The sequence below is a fragment of the Phyllobates terribilis genome, unplaced genomic scaffold (assembly GCF_046119375.1).
Source record: "Phyllobates terribilis strain yellow unplaced genomic scaffold, ASM4611937v1 Scaffold_12__6_contigs__length_324123572, whole genome shotgun sequence".
Taxonomy (NCBI): domain Eukaryota; kingdom Metazoa; phylum Chordata; class Amphibia; order Anura; family Dendrobatidae; genus Phyllobates; species Phyllobates terribilis.
The window spans coordinates 239,337,178-239,358,373 of NW_027362772.1; the positions used below are offsets into that span (position 1 = coordinate 239,337,178).

Genomic DNA, 21,196 nt, shown 5'->3' on the forward strand with positions numbered 1-21,196 from the left:
CCACCACAGGGGGGCTCTCTCGACCCACCAGCGGACAGGCACCAGTATTGGGAGGGGGCTGGCCGTCAGGGTTCACCGCGGCTCTGGCACAAACCCGGCGACACGGAGGTGGCACGGGCAGGAGCGGACTGGCCGTCTCGGCTTCTCACTTTTTGGATTTTAGAAGGGCATGACATGCCTATATCTGTGTCTCCCCCTCCTTTTACTCCTCCACCTCTTTTCTTTTCGCATGACTATATGTACTTGTCACTTTTCCATGTGTTAGTTGTGTCTTCTGAGCAGTTTGTCAGCTTTTGGACACCTTTGAAGGTGTTTTCTATGTGTTTCTATGTGTTTTTGTTTGCCTGCCATTGGTTTTAACGGTGTTCGAAGGTGTTCGACGAACAGTTCGACGAACAGTTCGGCGAACACACGGGTGTTCGACGAACCGAACCGAACTCGAACACTACAGGGGTGGCTCAACACTAATCAGCAGTAGAGATGAGCGGTGTTCGACTAGAACTGTTCGCCAATCTCAAATTCGAGCTGTTTTGGGCGGTGTTCGAGTTGTTCTACGAACCCGAACGATTTGCAAAAAATTCGGCTGTTCGAGGTTATGTTCGATAACTGTTCGTGCACCAAAAGCGTGTCCTGCATGTCTGGCGCTATTTAGAGCACCAATCATGCAGGGATTGTCTGCCACTCACTGTAATGCCACAGCCATGGTGGTTGTGGCATTACAGTGATTGCCCAAATCGATGGGAACAGTGCCAACAGTGAAACATGAAAAGCCGGCAATTCAGCAGCGGCATACACCGGTACCCGACAATTTAGAACCGAAAGAATAGAGCTTCACACATAGATTAGATAGATATAAACATGTCAGTCACATATATATGAAGTACAGTGACAGTGTTGCTTACTGTACTTGTCATTTAGCGTAAAGGATTTATCAAAAAAAATATTAGTGTTTTCGTGCACCGTCTCTTTAAAAAAGCCGGCCGGCAATTCAGCAGCGGTACCCGACAATTTATAACAGACAGAATAGAGCTTCACACATAGATTAGATAGATAGAAACATGTCAGCCACATATATACGAAGTACAGTGACAGTGTTGCTTACTGTACTTGTCATTTAGCGTAAAGGATTTATCAAAAAAAATAATAGTGTTTTCATGCACCGTCTCTTTAAAAAAGCCGGCCGGCAATTCAGCAGCGGTACCCGACAATTTATAACAGACAGAATAGAGCTTCACACATAGATTAGATAGATAGAAACATGTCAGTCACATATATATGAAGTACAGTGATAGTGTTGGTTACTGTACTTGTCATTTAGTATTAAAATAAAGGATTTATTATTAAAAAAATTGGCGTGGGGTTCCCCTTAATTTTAGGCTCTAGCGGAGGTTAAGCAGACGGCTGGGGCAGATGTTTGAAGCCTGGGAAGGGGGTAATACCCACGGAGCTTCCCAGGCTACTAATATCAGCCCCCTGCTGAATACATAGCCTTTACTAGCTATTAAAATGGGGGACCCCCCCAAAAAAATGACGTGGGGTCCCCCCTAATTTAATAGCTAGCAAAGGCTAGGCAGACAGCTGGGGGCTGATATTAATAGCCCAGGAAGGGAGCCATGAATATTGGCCCCCTCCCAGGCTAGAAACACCAGCCGTCAGCCGCCCCAGAAATGGCGCATTCATAGGATGCGCCAATTCTGGCACTTAGCCTCGCTCTTCCACGCTGCCCTGGTGCGGTGGCAGGGGGTAATAGGGCTGGGGTTGATGTCAGCTTATAATGCCAGCTGACATCAAGCCCAGGTTAGTAATGGAGAGGCGTCTATAAGACACCCCCATTACTAACCCCATAGTCAAAGTTAAAAAAAACACAAACACCCAGAATAAAGTCCTTTAATTGAAATAAAGACACAACCCTTTATTGTTCTAAATTAAACCATACTTACCGTCACGCCCATTCCAGCTGAAGCCAACGATCTCCTGCAATAAAAGAAAAATAATAAAGCAACCTCATCCTTACCTTTCCATGGTTCCCACGACAGCTTCAGCTCTGCTACATCGAGATGACAGGCTGGACCGCAGCAGAACGCTGCCATCCAGCCTCTCATCCCGCAGACACTGAGAAGCGCAGGCTTGCTTGCGCTGCTCAGCGTCTCTCTGTGACGACATCCAGATGAGCCGAGTTCATGTCCAATGAACTCGGCTCACCTCATGCACGTCACTGACAGCGTGGGAAAATTCTCACGCTGAAGCGGTGAGTGCAGGAGAATTCTCCCACGCTGTCAGTGACGTGCATAAGGTGAGCTCATGTCCAATGAACTCAGCTCACCTCCTGCACGTCACTGACAGCGTGGGAGAATTCTCCTGCACTCAGCGCTTCAGTGTGAGAATTCTCCCACGCTGAAGCGCTGAGTGCAGGAGAATTTTCCCACGCTGTCAGTGACGTGCATGAGGTGAGCCGAGTTCATTGGACATTAACTCGGCTCATCTGGATGCCCTCACAGAGAGACACTGTGGAGCGCAAGCAAGCCTGCGCTTCTCAGTGTCTGCGGGATGACAGGCTGGATGGCAGCGTGACCCCATGAATTTCGGGCTTAGGGCCAGCTGATAATGCCAGCTGGGGGCTGGAATCTGCAACGCAGGGAGGCCCAAGCTTTCTGGGCCCCCCCCCCGCTACAAATTGCAGTCCGCAGCCACCCCAGAAAATGGCGCGTTCATAGAAGCGCCATCTTCTGGCGCTGTACCCAACTCATCCAGGGCCCTGGTGCGGTGGCTCACTGGGTAATAAAGGGGTTAGGGCCAGCTTGGTATTATCAGCTGGCCCCAAGCCCAAAATTCATGGGGTCACGCCAGTATTAGACATGACCGCCATGAATTTCTAGTAAAGTATTTAAAAAAAACACAACACCCAGAATAAAGTCCTTTAATTGAAATAAAGACACAATTCTTTATTGTTCTAAATTAAACCATACTTACCATCACACCCATTCCAGCTGAAGCCAACGATCTCCTGCAATAAAAGAAAAATAATAAACCAACCTCATCCTTACCTTTCCATGGTTCCCACGACAGCTTCAGCTCTGCTACATCGAGATGACTGGCTGGACCGCAGCAGAACGCTGCCATCCAGTCTGTCATCCCGCAGACACTGAGAAGCGCAGGCATGCTTGCGCTCCTCACTGTCTCGCTGTGACGGCATCCAGATGAGCCGAGGTCATGTCCAATGAACTCGGCTCACCTCATGCACGTCACTGACAGCGTGGGAAAATTCTCACGCTGAAGTGCTGAGTGCAGGAGAATTCTCCCACGCTGTCAGTGATGTGCATGAGGTGAGCTCATGTCCAATGAACTCAGCTCACCTCCTGCACGTCACTGACAGCGTGGGAAAATTCTCCTGCAAACAGCGCTTCAGCGTGAGAATTTTCCCACGCTGTCAGTGACGTGCATGAGGTGAGCCGAGTTCATTGGACATGAACTCGGCTCATCTGGATGTCGTCACAGAGAGACGCTGAGCAGCGCAAGCAAGCCTGCGCTTCTCAGTGTCTGCGGGATGACAGGCTGGATGGCAGCGTTCTGCTGCGGTCCAGCCTGTCATCTCGATGTAGCAGAGCTGAAGCTGTCGTGGGAACCATGGAAAGGTAAGGATGAGGTTGCTTTATTATTTTTCTTTTATTGCAGGAGATCGTTGGCTTCAGCTGGAATGGGCGTGATGGTAAGTATGGTTTAATTTAGAACAATAAAGGATTGTGTCTTTATTTCAATTAAAGGACTTTATTCTGGGTGTTTGTGTTTTTTTTAACTTTGACTATGGGGTTAGTAATGGGGGTGTCTTATAGACGCCTCTCCATTACTAACCTGGGCTTGATGTCAGCTGGCATTATAAGCTGACATCAACCCCAACCCTATTACCCCCTGCCACCGCACCAGGGCAGCGTGGAAGAGCGAGGCTAAGTGCCAGAATTGGCGCATCCTATGAATGCGCCATTTCTGGGGCGGCTGACGGCTGGTGTTTCTAGCCTGGGAGGGGGCCAATATTCATGGCTCCCTTCCTGGGCTATTAATATCAGCCCCCAGCTGTCTGCCTAGCCTTTGCTAGCTATTAAATTAGGGGGGACCCCACGTCATTTTTTTGGGGGGGTCCCCCATTTTAATAGCTAGTAAAGGCTATGTATTCAGCTGGGGGCTGATATTAGTAGCCTGGGAAGCTCCGTGGGTATTACCCCCTTCCCAGGCTTCAAACATCTGCCCCAGCCGTCTGCTTAACCTCCGCTAGAGCCTAAAATTAAGGGGAACCCCACGCCAATTTTTTTAATAATAAATCCTTTATTTTAATACTAAATGACAAGTACAGTAACCAACACTATCACTGTACTTCATATATATGTGACTGACATGTTTCTATCTATCTAATCTATGTGTGATGCTCTATCTTTCTGTTCTAAATTGTCGGGTACCGCTGCTGAATTGCCGGCCGGCTTTTTTAAAGAGACAGTGCATGAAAACACTATTATTTTTTTAAATAAATCCTTTACACTAAATGACAAGTACAGTAAGCAACACTATCACTGTACTTATTATATATGTGACTGACATGTTTCTATCTATCTAATCTATGTGTGAAGCTCTATTCTTTCTGTTCTAAATTGTCGGGTACAGATGCTGAATTGCCGGCCGGCTTTTTTAAAGAGACGGTGCATGAAAACACTAATATTTTTTTTAATAAATCCTTTACACTAAATGACAAGTGCAGTAACCAACACTGTCACTGTGCTTCATATATATGTGACTGACATGTTTCTATCTATCTAATCTATGTGTGAGGCTCTATTCCTTCTTGTCTAAATTGTCGGGTACCGGTGTATGCCGCTGCTGAATTTGCCGGCCGGCTTTTTTAAAGAGAGTGTCTTCTGAGCAGTTTGTCAGCTTTTGGACACCTTTGCAGGTGTTTTCTATGTGTTTCTATGTGTTTTTGTTTGCCTGCCATTGGTTTTAACGGTGTTCAACGGTGTTCTAAGGTGTTCGACGAACAGTTCGACGAACAGTTCCTCGAACATCCCGGTGTTCTACGAACCGAACCGAACCCGAACACTATGGGGGTGGCTCAACACTAATCAGCAGTGACCTGGGAGCGAATCGTGCGCAGCAAGTGGTCACCTTCCCTGCAGCACCACCACCTGGAGAAATGAAGCATTACACTCTTCTCTCACACTGCTGGACAGGACAAGTCCTCCAGAGTGAGAGACCAAATCAAAGATTTCTAATAGATCATTTAAGAGGGAGAAAATATGAAATAATTGATCACTTTATCGATGTCTCTTTCCTAGACGGCCCTTTAAAGAATTCATATCAACGCATTAAAAGGACATTTATGTGAAATAAAATAGCTTTATTGATCTTTGTGCATAAAACGTGAATTTGAAAATAAAATGACAGAAAACAATAAAGGAAAACAATATATGTAAGAGGTGACATGTAATCTCACAATGCAATGATTTGGTGATGTCATTACTTCGTCCCCTGGTGTACAAATCAAGAGTAGCACTATATCCTTGTTTTTTGTGAGGGGTAACGCAATCATCGTCTACCCCGCTATGAGTGCAGGGTTGGGGGGTCCATCTGCTCGGGCAGCGAAACTATAGTAGGTGCAGGGGTTGCAGTCACACCCGAAACCTGAAGCCTAAGGGGACCCAAAAAGTCCCTCTGGTCCATGTGAGAAGACAAATACTATTAAAGACCAGTAGAGATATGGCAGGACTGCTTCTGTTCCTGTCCGTAAGACATGGCCACAGTTCTGAGTGCTGGAATGAGGATATCCTGGTAAGTGTTCAGCTGTTAAAGGGGGCAGAGGGACCCCAGCAGGGGCTTTTACTGGTTTAGTGCTGGAGTACCTGTTTACTTCTATCTTAAAGGGGTTATCCACTTAACATGTTCAAGATCTGTACTTCACGTCAGTTAATTGAAAAAAAATTCTAATTTCCGTATTATTCAGAGAAAGTCATCTTGACCAAATCCTGCTGACACAATTAGTGTTTGTTATAATGTTTAAAGGAGTTGTCCGATCCCTAAAATTTACCAAGTATCTATTTTTAAAACAATCACTTTTGTAATTGACTTGATTTGAAAACTCCCTACCTCTATACACCAAATCCCTCTATTTTTTAACTTTACTTCTGGTGACATTCTGTTTGAGCCTCCTGACCTGCATTGGATTCTCATATCGGGACATCATCAGGGGGCTGGTGCTGCGGTTACTCCCCACAACTTCTTTCACCCCCATTGATTTGGGACATCACCAGGGGGCTGGTGCTACATTCACTCCTCGCAGCTTCTTTCACTGCCGGCCTCAAGATGAAGTTCCATTTCAAGGTGGTGTAAGAAGCTTTGGGGAGTGACCTCAGTGACAGCTCCCTGATGATGTCCAAAATCAAAGGTGGTTAAAGAATCTGTGGGGAGTGACCTTAGCATCTGCCCCCTGATAATGTCCCGAATCAATGGCGATAAAAGAAGTGGTGGAATTACTGCAGCCCCCTGATGATGTCCCGGATCAATGCTAGTGAAACAAACTGTTTGGAGTAACTGCAGCGCCTGCCCTCTGATGATGTCCGAGATCAATGGTAGCGAAAGAAGCTGTGGAGAGTGACCACAGCGCCAGCTCCCTGATGATATCCCTGATCAATAGTGGTAAGAGAAGCTGTGGAGAGTGACCGCATCTCCAGCTCCCTGATGACGTCCCTGATCAATGATGGTGAGAGAAGCTGTGGGGAGTGATTGCAGCACCAACCCCTGATGATGTGTAAAATCAATGGTGGTGAAAGAAGCTGTGGCAAATGAATGCTGCGCCAGCCCCCTGATGATGTCGCAAATCAATGGTGGTGAAAGAAGCTGTGGGGAGTGAACTTAGCGCCAAACCCTTGACGATGTCCCAATTCAATGGTGGTGAAAGAAGTTGTGTGGAGTGACTGCAACACCAGCATCCTGATGATGTCTTGAATTAACGGTAGTGAAAGAAGCTGTGGTGACTGACCGCAGCGCCTGCCCCCGGATGATGTCCCGAATCAATGGTGATGAAAGAAGTGGTGGGAAGTGTCTGCAGTGCCAGCTCCCTGATGATGTCCCGGATCAATGGTAGTGAGAGAAGCTGTGGTGAGTGACCGCAGCACCAGCCTCCTGATGATGTCCCCAATCAATAATGGTGAGAGAAGCTGTGGAGAGTGACCGCAGCGCCAGCTCTCTTATGATATCCCTTATCAATAGTGGTGAGAGAAGCTGTGGAGAGTAACCGCGGCGCTAGCTTCCTGATGATGTCCCTGATCAATGGTGGTGAGAGAAGCTGTGGGGAATGAATGCAGCGCCAGCCACCTGATGATAGCACAAATCAATGGTGATGAAAGAAGCTGTGGGGAGTAAACTCAATGCCAACCCCTTGACGATGTTCCAATTCACTGGTGGTGAAAGAAATTGTGGGGAGTGACTGCAACACCAGCATCCTGATGATGTCTTGAATCAACGGTGGTGAGAGAAGCTGTGGAGAGTGACCGCAGTGCCAGCACCCTGATGATGTCCCGAATTAATGGTGGTGAGAGAAGCTGGGTGAGTGCCAAATGCCCCTGCCCTCTGATGATGTCCTAAATCAATGGTGGTGAGAGAAGCTGTGGAGAGTGACCACAGCACCAGCTCCCTGATGATGTCACTGATCAATGGTAGTGAAAGAAGCTATGGGGAATGACTGCAGCGCCAGCCCCCTGATGATGTCTCAAATCAATGGTGATGAAAGATCCTGTGAGTGGTGATCGCAGCGCCGCCCTACTGATAAGAGAATTCCCAGTGCATATTAGGAGACTCAAACAGAACACAACTGGTAGTTAAAAAAAATCGACAGAGGGATTTAGCGTATAGAGGAACAGTAGGGAATTTTCAAGTAAAGTTAATTAGAAAAGCGATTATGCTTTAAAACTAGATGCTTAGTAAGTTTTAGATATTGGATTAAGGCTACTATCCACACACAGCTTATTTCAAGGCAAAGTTTTGCACAAATCCACATATTCTGAAGCAAATTTTCATCCTAGAAATTGAAAAGTGTGAAACCTGTGTTGAAAGCCCAAAGTATTTCCACAATTAATCAAGCTACTGTGCAGTATGCCCTGACTTCAGCGCAGAATTTTTGTAACTCCATCCACATGTTCAGGGAAATCTGTTCTACAGATCCGATGTTTCTACAGACCTGGATGTGAATATGACGACTTTTAGCTCAAGACTACACAGCAATTTTGGCGGCAATACAGGTCAAAAGGTGCAACGCAAGTGAATGGGGTCTCATTGTGAGCAACACACAAGGTACCACGACAAGCAAGTAGCAAAAAAAGTCGGAACCAGTTGGGCAAATCTCTGCGGTACAGCAGAAGCCTCCTGGAACTACCCAAAAAGCAGAGCTCAGTCAAGCTTTTTCATTGCACTGATGCCGAGCCCTGACTGTTGGAGGCACATTAAGAGGTTCGGAATATGGATCGGTCGTGGTTTTCTTTTCTGGGAATGGGTGCGACTATGGAAATAAAAATCTAGCAACCCCATTTCTTGCAAGACAGTTTTAAAAAGTTCCCCCTGAGAAAAATATAGTGCAAGTGTTTCATTTTTAGTTACTGATATGGGGTAGCATCAAACTTTGGGACCGTACTGCAACCCGTGCCCCATAAATAATTCCTATATAAAATTCTAGAAAAGCTTTCGGTATTGTGTAAAAATAGTAAAAAAAAAAAAAAAAGATATTTACATACATATAACTATACATAGAATACTCTGAAAGCTTTTCTTGATGAGTTATACAGTAGCTTCTCACACCCACAGACAGAGGGCGCCATTCTCACTATGGATGGTAAGTATATCTTCTTCTGCATGGCGGACTCTATACCTTTTTGCATTTGTGCACATAATAACCGGTGACGTAGCCAATGATAAAAATAATCCAGAACAAGGCAAGTCCTGCCACCACCTTCATGGCGATCCTGACCTTCCCTGTGCATAGCAGATTGTTGACTCTGGGGAAACAAATGGACAATTTGTGTAAATCTCCCTTCATTATGAGTAAGGCAGTGCAGGATAGGAACCTCCCGTGGAGCAGAAGTGTGTCATACCTAAAGTCTTGGGTCCACCATTTTGATACAAGAGCAATGTTGCGTCCAACACTTGGGCGTCTAGTTTTAGACTAATATGGCCCAAATTCATTAAAACTGGCATTTTGTACACTAGCCTTAATGAAGGAAGTGCTGGAATTAAATGCTCCAAATTTATTTAGAGGAGGCGCCTCCTAAAGGGGTGCTCTCAAGTTTAAAAGTTATGCCCTATCTTGTGGATAAGGTATAAGTGTCCAATTGCTGGGGGTCCGACCACCATGGCCTCTAGCGATTTTGAGAATAGGTTGATCATGCACATTGGCACTCCATTTATTCCATTGGGAGTGCTGAATATCAGCCAAGTGCAGAGCTCCCGATCTCCGGAAGACCCATTAAGAATGAATAGAACAACATTGTGCAAGATCGACCACCACTCCATTCAACCAGGACTCTTCAGAGCCTTGTTTCTCGGGATTGTTGGTAGCCACATGGGTTGGACTCCAAGCAGTTGAAGAGTTATTCCTTATCCACAGTATAGGGGATAACTTTCAAGCTTAAGAACACCTCCTTAATTAATTTGGCACCTTACAAGTACCAGAAATGTTACTCCAGCCCATGATGAATTTGTTGGGTGGGATTTGTCACCTGTCCACCTTTCCCTATCTCCATCCACTTTGGAAAACTATCTGGGACTCGCGTAAAAATGCCAAATTTTATGTTGCGTAAAAATATGGCCACATTTCAAGTCGTTTTAAGTCAGAATTATGGTGAAAACTCCCTTATGGATCGAACCCTATGTGTTTGAGCATCACTCAGAAGGGATCGGCTTTGAGCGGAGAGGTGTGACCACGCGCGCTGGTGTTTTGTGGCGCATTTTAGTCAAGTTTACACGGTCTCATAATGAGATCTGCTCCATTATCTTTCACATATTCATAAATGGACTCTTTGAAATGTTTTCAGCAGGGTGGCTTGTGGTGGTCCTGATTGTTCTCACCTCCTCCAAGTAGACACTTCTATGTTAGACGTGTTTACACTGACTTCATCTTGGTTTCTGTCATTCCACCGACTGTACTGGACGCCAGGAGTCTCCTGTGACTGCATCCTCTGACCGCCAAACTGCAGCTGAAATACAAGCACCCCAATAAGAAATCAAGAAATCTAGTAATTGGATTATTATGACTCATTTTTTTAACTTTTTTCCCACAAACCCAAAATTGAGATGGCATTTGTTTGATTGCCCATTTGATGATTCATAGAGACATTTTGCCCTTTTGTAGAGACAATGAGACTGATGGTGGTGTTGCCCTATGTAAAAACCTTAGGAATGAGCAAATTACAGAGCACGAACCTTAATTACAGGAGCTGTGTTTTATAAACTACACTATATGGACAAAAGTATGTGCTTTACACCACTCCATCCGACGCTAGGCATTGTGCTTGGTGATGTACGCCGCAATTAGCTGCTCTGCCATGAAGCTCCCGGGGGGGTGGGGGCACAGTTTCTGCACAGATGTTAATAACAGAGGAGGACTGCAGTTATGGAGTCAGCAGAGTGTAGGTAACTTTTCTGCCCTCTGCTCCTCAGCACTCAGCCCCCCGCTCTGTAACGTTGCGGGGTCTCCACCTCGGGGTTGAGTTGCTGTGTTTCCTTCTACTTCTCAATAATATCAATCACAGGTGATGGGGGAATATTCAGGAGGTAAGAAATGTCATGAATGGACTTGTTACACTGGTGGCTCCTATAACAGGTCCATGCTGATATCAGTGAGCTCTGCACCACTGGCCATTGTTACATGTTAGTACAGACAGGCGGAGAGAGATACGGATGTTATACATCAGGTGGGGCGAGGGTCCAGAGGTTACACACAGGGGAAGGGGGTGAGGGGCTGGATATTATACACCGGGGTTTGCGGGGCCAGATGTGATGCATAGGGGGACGAGGGATTAGATGTTTTACATCGGAGGGAGATAAGGGGCTAGATGTTATACACTGAGGGGGGCGAGAGGTTGGATGTTATACACCAGGTGAGGAGAGGGGCTGGAGGTTACACACGGGGGAAGGGGGTGAGGGGCCGGAGGTTACACATGGGGGAAGGGGGTGAGGGGCTGGATATTATACACCGGGGTTTGCGGGGGCCAGATGTGATGCATAGGGGGGTGAGGGGTTAGATGTTTTACATCGGAGGGGGATAAGGGGCTAGATGTTATACACTGAGGATGGCGAGAGGTTGGATGTTATACACCAGGTGAGGAGAGGGGCTGGAAGTTACACACGGGGGAAGGGGGTGAGGGGCCGGAGGTTACACATGGGGGAAGGGGGTGAAGGGCTGGATATTATACACCGGGGTTTGCGGGGACCAGATGTGATGCATAGGGGGATGAGGGGTTAGATGTTTTACAACGGAGGGGGATAAGGGGCTAGATGTTATACACTGAGGGGGGCGAGAGGTTGGATGTTATACACCAGGTGAGGAGAGGGGCTGGAAGTTACACACGGGGGAAGGCGGTGAGGGGCCAGAGGTTACACATGGGGGAAGGGGGTGAGGGGCTGGACATTATACACCGGGGTTTGCGGGGCCAGATGTGATGCATAGGGGGGTGAGGGGTTAGATGTTTTACATCGGAGGGGGATAAGGGGCTAGATGTTATACACTGAGGGGGGGCAAGAGGTTGGATGTTATACACTAGGTGAGGAGAGGGGCTGGAGGTTACACACGGGGGAAGGGGGTGAGGGGCCGGAGGTTACACATGGGGGAAGGGGGTGAGGGGCTGGATATTATACACCAGGGTTTGCGGGGCCAGATGTGATGCATAGGGGAACGAGGGGTTAGATGTTTTACACCGGAGGGGGGCAAGGGGCTAGATGTTATACACCGAGGGGGGCGAGGGGTTGGATGTTATACACCAGGTGAGGCGAGGGACCAGAGGTTACACACGGGGAAGGGGGTGAGGGGCCGGATGTCATACACCGGAGGCAACTGGCAAGATCTTGTACACCAGAGGGGGGTGAGGGGCCAGATATTATACACCGGGATTTGAGGGGCCAGATGTGATGCATAGGGGGGCGAGGAGTTAGATGTTTTACACCGGAGGGGGGCAAGGCAGGGACTGGATGTTATACACCGGGGAGGGGGCGCGAGGGGCTGGATGTTATACACAGGGGAGGGGGGGCGAGGGCATAGGCGGATTATAATGAGGGCACTCTGGGCTACCGCCTGGGGCCCCGGGGCTCTGGGGGGCCCAGGGCTCCGGGGGGTTCATGGCCAGATTGCCCTCATTATAATATGTGCGGCGCCGCGGAAAATACCGGCAGGCAGAGGAGGGGGGCCCCCGGACCGCTCCCCTAGCAGCTGCGCACTGCTGCTGCTTCTTCTTCGGCCGGGCCAGCACTGCACCTGTTAACTTCCCTGTGTGCTGGGCCGGCCGCGTCACAGCTAGGAGACACGGCCCTGTGCGCGGCCGGGTCTGCTAGTGTGACGTCACGCAGTGTGCACCCTGCACTGCTACTTACCACCGGTGAGGAGCTGGACGATGGGAGTCGGGGGATGGTGAGTGAGTGTGTGTGTGCAGATATCATTGTGTGATGTCTGTTTATATGTATTTTTGTGTTTCAAATGTGTTTATGTGTGTATGTATGTATATGTCTGTATATGTTTGTGTGTGCGTGTGCGTGACTGCGTGCGGCCTCCCGCTGTCTCTGGCGGGGCGCCGTGCGGCCTCCCGCTGTCTCTGGGGGGGCGCCGTGCGGCCTCCCGCTGTCTCTGGGGGGGCGCCGTGCGCCCTCCTGCTGTATCTGGGGGGCGCCGTGCGGCCTCCCACTGTGTATAGATTGCGCCATGCGGCCCCCTGCTGTGTATAGATGGCACCGTGCAGCCCCCTGTTGTGTATAGATGGTGCCGTGTGGCCTCCCGCTGTGTATAGATGGCTACGTGCGGCCTTCCGCTGTGTATAGATGGCTACGTGCGGCCTCCTGCTGTGTATAGATGGCTACGTGCGGCCTCCTGCTGTGTATAGATGGCTACGTGCAGCCTCCTGCTGTGTATGGGAGGATTGTGGCAGCTCATATTGTGTGTAGGGTCTCATACTGTATATAGGGTTGTCAGCATACTTAATTGTGCTCAATATTAAGTCATACAATTAATGTAAAAAAAATTATTATAATTAATATATTAATATTGTGCCAAATTAATTTCACGTGAACTATCACATGATCTATCACAGGGGATCATGTGACATGTCACGTGATACATCAGGTGTGTGTGTGTGTGTGTGGGGTGGGGCCCGTGCCTTCTAAACTGCCCGGGGCCCTTGCTACTCTTAATCCACCCCTGGGCGAGGGGCTGGATGTTATACACTGGGGAGGAGGGGCGAGGGGCTGGATGTTATACACAGGGGAGGGAGGGCGAGGGGCCGGATGTTATACACCGGGGAGGGCGAGGGGCCGGATGTTATACACGGGAGGGGGGGCGAGGGGCTGGATGTTATACACGGGGGAGGGGGGGCGAGGGGCTGGATGTTATACACAGGGGAGGGGGGGCGAGGGGCTGGATGTTATACACCGGGGAGGGCGAGGGGCCGGATGTTATACACGGGGGAGGGGGGCGAGGGGCTGGATGTTATACACAGGGGAGGGGGGGCGAGGGCTGGATGTTATGCACCGGGGAGGGGGGGGGCGAGGGGCTGGATTTAATACACCGGGGAGGGGGGGCGAGGGGCTGGATGTTATACACCGGGGAGGGGGGGCCAAGGTCTTGATGTTATACACCGGGGAGGGGGGACGAGGGGCTGGATGTTATACACCGGGGAGGGAGGGCGAGGGCTGGATGTTATACACCGGGGAGGGGGGCCAGAGTCTGGATGTTATCACCGGGGAGGGGGGACGAGGGGCTGGATGTTATACACCGGGGAGGGGGGCCAAGGTCTGGATGTTATACACCGGGGAGGGGGGACGAGGGGCTGGATGTTATACACCAGAGAGGGGGGGGGCGAGGGCTGGATGTTATACACCAGGGAGGGGGGGCCAGGGTCTGGATGTTATACACCGGGGAGGGGGGGCGAGGGGCTGGATGTTATACACCAGGGAGGGGGGGCCAGGGTCTGGATGTTATACACCAGGGAGGGGGGGCCAGGGTCTGGATGTTATACACCAGGGAGGGGGGGCCAGGGTCTGGATGTTATACACCGGGGAGGGGGGGCGAGGGGCTGGATGTTATACACCAGGGAGGGGGGGCCAGGGTCTGGATGTTATACACCGGGGAGGGGGGGGCGAGGGGCTGGATGTTATACACCGGGGAGGGGGGTGCGAGGGCTAGATGTTATACACCAGAAGGAAATGGGGCCAGATGTTATACACCAGGGGCAACACTGCTACAACATGTGAACGCAGCCTGAATGAAAAATCCGAATTCAGTGATTAAGAGGTGTGATACTTTTGCCCACCTTGCCTATATTCCATTGTCTGGTATCCTCTCACGTCTCATGTCAGACACCTCTCCCTATTGTTTTAGCCTCCATCCATAATATCCTGTATGGTCGGCATTTCTTCCGTACTTTACTTTATAAACTATACAAACAATAAAATCAAACATAAAAGGCGACGGCAAAGTGAACATTGTGGTCAATAGATGGTTTGGTAGATTATTATGATTGGCGCGGAGTTCAAAGATTGACAGGAAACCAAAATAAATTTCCTGAACTCTGGGAACAGAATAACGAGAAGAACAAGCATACTATCTATATGGTCTGGTCTATAGTGTATTTGCTCACACTTGAACATACAGAAAGTCCATAAAGGTGAGATCTCCCAGGCACCAACAGGTCGAGGAGTCTCCCCAGTCATCATATCCACCAATAACCAGAGGAGGAAACATTCATTGGCTTCAGAGACCGAAAAGACCCCAAAAAAACAAAACTCAGTCCATCAGTTTATCTTCACATCTCCACTTGTGTCCACCTCAAATTACTGTTACCCAACCCAAGACTGTTCAACTGTTGCAAGGGCATGATGGGAGTTGTAGTTTTGCAGCAGCAGAAGATCCACAGGTTGGGGGAACACTGGTCTAAATTGTTCATTACGGGAGTTACAGCTTGAAGAGACAAGTTATTTTTGGGTGGGGTGAAGAGTAGTTTTTGGAGGATTTTTTCTATTCCTGAAACATTTTGTGCCGCCTTTTGATTGGACAGTGCCTAGTCTGGAGCGGATGCCATCAAAGAAGTGACACACACTTTTTTATGACTTGCACTTTTTTTTCCCTTAAGGAGTCTGTATCAAAACTTCTTTAGGAAAAACATTTCAAAAAGCTCTTAATAAGAAGAGCAAAGTGGCTTTCCCATAGAAACGAATAGGAAGAGTTTTAAAAGCGTTCTTTAAGCAGTATTTAAAGAGGATTTTGGAGAAGAAATGCTCCAAAAAAAACCTCCATGTGAACATGGTCTAAGAGTTTTTCCCACATCAGACATTTATCCACAAGCTTAAATCTCTGGTAGGTTGGTGTTGTACCCCTATCATGATATTAGGCGGTGTTGACCTTTCCATTAATATCTTTGAGTTATCTTACAGGAGTGTCCTCCTGTAAATGATCCTGTCATGTTGGATATGGTCTCTGATCTGCAGGCAGGTTACAGAGCAGGAGGAGCTGATCAGATCGATATACATTTTTGTGGGAAAATTTTCAGTAAAACTTGCATTTTCTTCATTGAAATCCCTGGTGTTTGTATGTTTGAGTCCAGTGGGAGGCACTACTAGTGATTGACAGTCCTCCCTATCACTGTGCCTGCAGAGACAGCTGTCAATCACTAGTACGACCACCCACTGGACTCCTACATACAAACACCAGGGATTTCTACGAATAAAATACAAGTTATGCTGAAATTTTTTCAACAAACCCATATATCATTCTGCTCAGCTTCTCCTTATCAATACCGTGTTGTCCACAGATCAGACTGTGTGTACAATGTGAATGGGTCCCTTTAACTTTCAGAACTACGTAATATGGGACCTCCAACTATCAGACATTATTGGGATATCCCATAGATTGGACGTCTACAACATACGTCCCAATTGGTGGAAGTATGGTCACATTCGGTGATAGACTCTCCATTCCCCCCCATCTCTTCCACATGTGTCGTTCTCAGTTGACCATCCTACCTTGCATTTGTAGGTTCACCAAGTCCTACAGTTCCTCTCCAGGCTCCATCCCTTTCCTCTCTCATGTATTATATGTACCGTATGTACTCACTTTCTGCAGTCAGCTTACAAAACTTTACTAAACCCCCCCCCATGACATAGAACTTGTCCAGCTCCTTGCTCATTAAAGCGAGACGTCTTTCTGGAACAGATGGCATTCCTTCACATTTCATACCCTAGTAGCAGACACGTACACAACATATACTAACTCACCACCCTGGGCCTCGGCCGATGACTGTATCTCCCAGCAGGAAAGGCGAGGGTTGTGCCACTTCTGTAACTTGGGTCAAAAACACAGGGCTGCAATGCATATGACAGGACTCCATGCACCGCTCAGCTGACTGGAGTTAGTTCCTTTCTGGAAGAAATCCAAATTCTTCCTTCGAAAAGAGAGGAAAAAAATGAGACTTCAGCCTTTAAGCCAATAGTAAACCTGAGAGCGGCAGTGGAGGAGTTGTGTAAGAATGGGAAGATATTTGGAGGAGGGGGGGGTGAATATGTGGCTCAGGAGGAGGGAGGGAGAAAAGTTTCCTGAGTTATTAAGCTGTGTATGGAAGTATTGTATACTGTGTGTTATTTATATAGCGCCAACATATTCCACGGCGCCTTACGTTCTGTGTAATAAGAAAAGCGCTTGTGATACAGAAAGTAGAAATGTTTGTGGACAGGTCAGATGTAATTATGAGGGATTGTAGCTTTAGATAATGCCATTGAATATCAGTATATAGAGGTTAGTTTTAGTGAGGAGTATTCTAGAGGAAAAGTGCAGCACGGGAGGAGATTTGGGTAGAAAAAAATAATAATTTACGATAGCTAAGTCTATGCAAAAGTAAAAACAAGAAGTTACTTTTATTCTGGAATTAAAACAAAATTATTTTTTTTAAGGTAGTAAAGTTACAAAAGTAGACCAAAACTTTTTATGTTGTCATGACAGTCAAAAAGAGCTTGGCACTATACGGGTTATTGTTTTATTAAGGCTATTCTTTTCGTTTTCTTGGACTTCTAAATCTGTAACATGCTGAGTCACAACCACTAATTACTTTAATTGCAGTGCGCTCCAAAAACCTTGAATGCAGGGGCAGAGCAACCATACAGAGGCCCGGCGGCACATGACATGGTTACTGTTCTTTACTAGATCACGTACAAAGGGTCCACGTGGAGAGGGGCAGTCCAGAGTGCATGGCCCTAGCTAAACCGAGTTATAGTTAAGTTGTTAATTTCATGTGTGACTGGGCAGAGGAGTGAGTTTGGGGGCCAACGAAGGGACTCACCGCAGTGACCTTCGTTTTAATTTTTATTTTATAACTGAATAGTGCCCGTGAAAATAAGAAACTTTGTAATATACATTATCAGAGAAATCCACTTCATATACGCACATGGACAAAATTGTTGATACCCTTCTGTTAAAGTAAGAAAAACTCACAATAATCACTGAAATATAATAATAATAATAAGTTTTTATTTTTATAGCGCCAACATATTCCGCAGCACTTTACAAATTTTAGGGGGGACATATACAGACAATACAGAATAAGCATATCTCATATCGAAAGGAGTGAGGGCCCTGCTCGCGAGTAGTGTTGAGCGATACCTTCCGATATCAGGAAATATCGTATCGGATTGGATCGGGCCGATACCCAAAAAGTATCGGATATCGCCGATTCCGATACCGGAAACCAATGCAAGTCAATGGGACACAAATATCGGAATGAAAATAAACCCTTTCTTTCCTTGTAGGTTAATTCTACATGAAGTAAAACAACTAAGAATAATGTAGAATGACATGAAAAGCCGGCAATTCATCAGCGGCATTCACCGGTACCCGACAATTTACAACAGAAAGAATAGAGCTTCACACATAGATTAGGTAGATAGAAACATGTCAGTCACATATATAAGAAGTACAGTGACAGTGTTGCTTACTGTACTTGTCATTTAGTGTAAAGGATTTATTTTAAAAAATATTAGTGTTTTCGTGCACCGTCTCTTTAAAAAAGCCGGCCGGCAATTCAGCAGCGGTACCCGACAATTTATAACAGACAGAATAGAGCTTCACACATAGATTAGATAGATAGAAACATGTCAGTCACATATATATGAAGTACAGTGACAGTGTTGCTTACTGTACTTGTCATTTAGTGTAAAGGATTTATTTAAAAAATTATAGTGTTTTCATGCACCGTCTCTTTAAAAAAGCCGGCCGGCAATTCAGCATCTGTACCCGACAATTTAGAATAGAAAGAATAGAGAATCACACATAGATTAGATAGATAGAAACATGTCAGTCACATATATATGAAGTACAGTGACAGTGTTGATTACTGTACTTGTCATTTACTGTTAAAATAAAGGATTTATTTAAAAAAAAAATTGGCGTGGGGTTCCCCTTAATTTTAGGCTCTAGCGGAGGTTAAGCAGACAGCTGGGGCAGATGTTTGAAGCCTGGGAAGGGGGTAATATCCACGGAGCTTCCCAGGCTACTAATATCAGCCCCCAGCTGAATACCTAGCTTTTATTAGCTATTAAAATGGGGGACCCCCCCAAAAAAATAACGTGGGGTCCCCCCTAATTTAATAGCTAGCAAAGGCTAGGCAGACAGCTGGGGGCTGATTTTAATAGCCCAGGAAGGGTGCCATGAATATTGGCCCCCTCCCAGGCTAGAAACACCAGCCGTCAGCCGCCCCAGAAATGGCGCATCCATAGGATGCGCCAATTCTGGCACTTAGCCTCGCTCTTCCCACTGCCCTGTAGCGGTGGCAGTGGGGTAATAGGGCTGGGGTTGATGTCAGCTTATAATGCCAGCTGACATCAAGCCCAGGTTAGTAATGGAGAGGCGTCTATAAGACACCCCCATTACTAACCCCATAGTCAAAGTTAAAAGAAAACACAAACACCCAGAAAAAAGTCCTTTAATTGAAATAAAGACACAATCCTTTATTGTTCTAAATTAAACCATACTTACCGTCACGCCCATTCCAGCTGAAGCCAACGATCTCCTGCAATAAAAGAAAAATAATAAAGCAACCTCATCCTTACCTTTCCATGGTTCCCACGACAGCTTCAGCTCTGCTACATCGAGATGACAGGCTGGACCGCAGCAGAACGCTGCCATCCAGCCTGTCATCCCGCAGACACTGAGAAGCGCAGGCATGCTTGCGCTCCTCAGTGTCTCTCTGTGACGTCATCCAGATGAGCCGAGTTCATGTCCAATGAACTCAGCTCACCTCATGCACGTCACTGACAGCGTGGGAAAATTCTCACGCTGAAGCGCTGAGTGCAGGAGAATTTTCCCACGCTGTCAGTGACGTGCATGAGGTAAGCTCATGTCCAATGAACTCAGCTCACCTCATGCACGTCACTGACAGCGTGGGAAAATTCTCACGCTGAAGTGCTGAGTGCAGGAGAATTTTCCCACGCTGTCAGTGACGTACATGAGGTGAGCTCATGTCCAATGAACTCGGCGCACCTCATGCACTTCACTGACAGCGTGGGAAAATTCTCACGCTGAAGTGCTGAGTGCAGGAGAATTTTCCCACGCTGTCAGTGACGTGCATGAGGTGAGCTGAGTTCATTGGACATGACCTCGGCTCATCTTTATGCCGTCACAGCCAGACACTGAGGAGTGGAAGCATGCCTGCGCTTCTCAGTGTCTGCGGGATGACAGGCTGAATGGCAGCGTTCTGCTGCGGTCCAGCCTGTCATCTCGATGTAGCAGAGCTGGAGCTGTCGTGGGAACCATGGAAAGGTAAGGATGAGGTTGCTTTATTATTTTACTTTTATTGCAGGAGATCGTTGGCTTCAGCTGGAATGGGCGTGATGGTATGTATGGTTTAATTTAGAACAATAAAGAATTGTGTGTTTATTTCAATTAAAGGACTTTATTCTGGGTGTTGTGTTTTTTTAAATACTTTACTAGAAATTCATGGTGGTCATGTCTAATATTGGCGTGACCCCATGAATTTGGGGCTTAGGGCCAGCTGATAATGCCAAGCTGGCCTTAACCCCTTTATTACCCAGTGAGCCACCGCACCAGGGCCCTGGATGAGTTGGGTACAGCGCCAGAAGATGGCGCTTCTATGAACGCGCCATTTTCTGGGGCGGCTGCGGACTGCAATTTGCAGCGGGGGTGGCCCAGAAAGCTTGGGTCTCCCTGCGCTGCGGATTCCAGCCCCCAGCTGCCTAGTTGTACCTGGCTGGGCACAAAAATAGGGCGAAGCCCCACGCATTTTTTTTTTTTAATTATTTCATGAAATTCATGAAATAATTAAGAAAAAAAGGGCTTCCCTATATTGTTGTGTCCAACCAGGTACAAATAGGCAGCTGGTGGTTGGGGGCAGCCCGTTCCTGCCTGCTGTACCTGGCTGGACACAAATATAGTGCGAAGCCCCACGTCAATTTTTTTAAAATCATTTCAGGAAATTCATGAAATAATTAAAAAAAATTGATGTGGGGCTTAGCCCTATATTTGTGTCCAGTCAGGTACAGCAGGCAGGAACGGGCTGCCCCCAACCACCAGCTGCCTATTTGTACCTAGCCGGACACAACAATATAGGGAAGCCCTTTTTTTCTTAATTATTCCATGAATTTCATGAATTTAAAAAAAAAAATACGTGGAGCTTCGCCCTATTTTTGTGTCCAGCCAGGTACAACTAGGCAGCTGGGGGCTGGAATCCGCAGCGCAGGGAGACCCAAGCTTTCTGGGCCACCCCCGCTGCAAATTGCAGTCCGCAGCCGCCCCGGAAAATGGCGCGTTCATAGAAGCGCCATCTTCTGGCGCTGTACCCAACTCATCCAGGGCCCTGGTGCGGTGGCTCACTGGGTAATAAAGGGGTTAAGGCCAGCTTGGCATTATCAGCTGGCCCTAAGCCCGAAATTCATGGGGTCACGCCAATATTAGACATGACCACCA

General features: G+C 47.4%; 1 protein-coding gene across 1 annotated transcript; it reads right to left on the bottom strand.

Annotated features, from left to right (window-relative positions):
• Nucleotides 1–5,366: 5,366 nt before the first annotated feature.
• SMIM1 (small integral membrane protein 1 (Vel blood group)) lies at nt 5,367–16,765 on the bottom strand. Its single transcript, XM_073656732.1, has 3 exons — nt 16,501–16,765; nt 10,096–10,223; nt 5,367–9,026 (listed from the first exon to the last, which is right to left on the bottom strand). Exons 2-3 carry the CDS (start codon nt 10,200–10,202, stop codon nt 8,894–8,896), a joined length of 240 nt encoding a protein of 79 aa, XP_073512833.1. The 5' UTR covers nt 10,203–10,223; nt 16,501–16,765; the 3' UTR covers nt 5,367–8,893.
• Nucleotides 16,766–21,196: the final 4,431 nt, after the last annotated feature.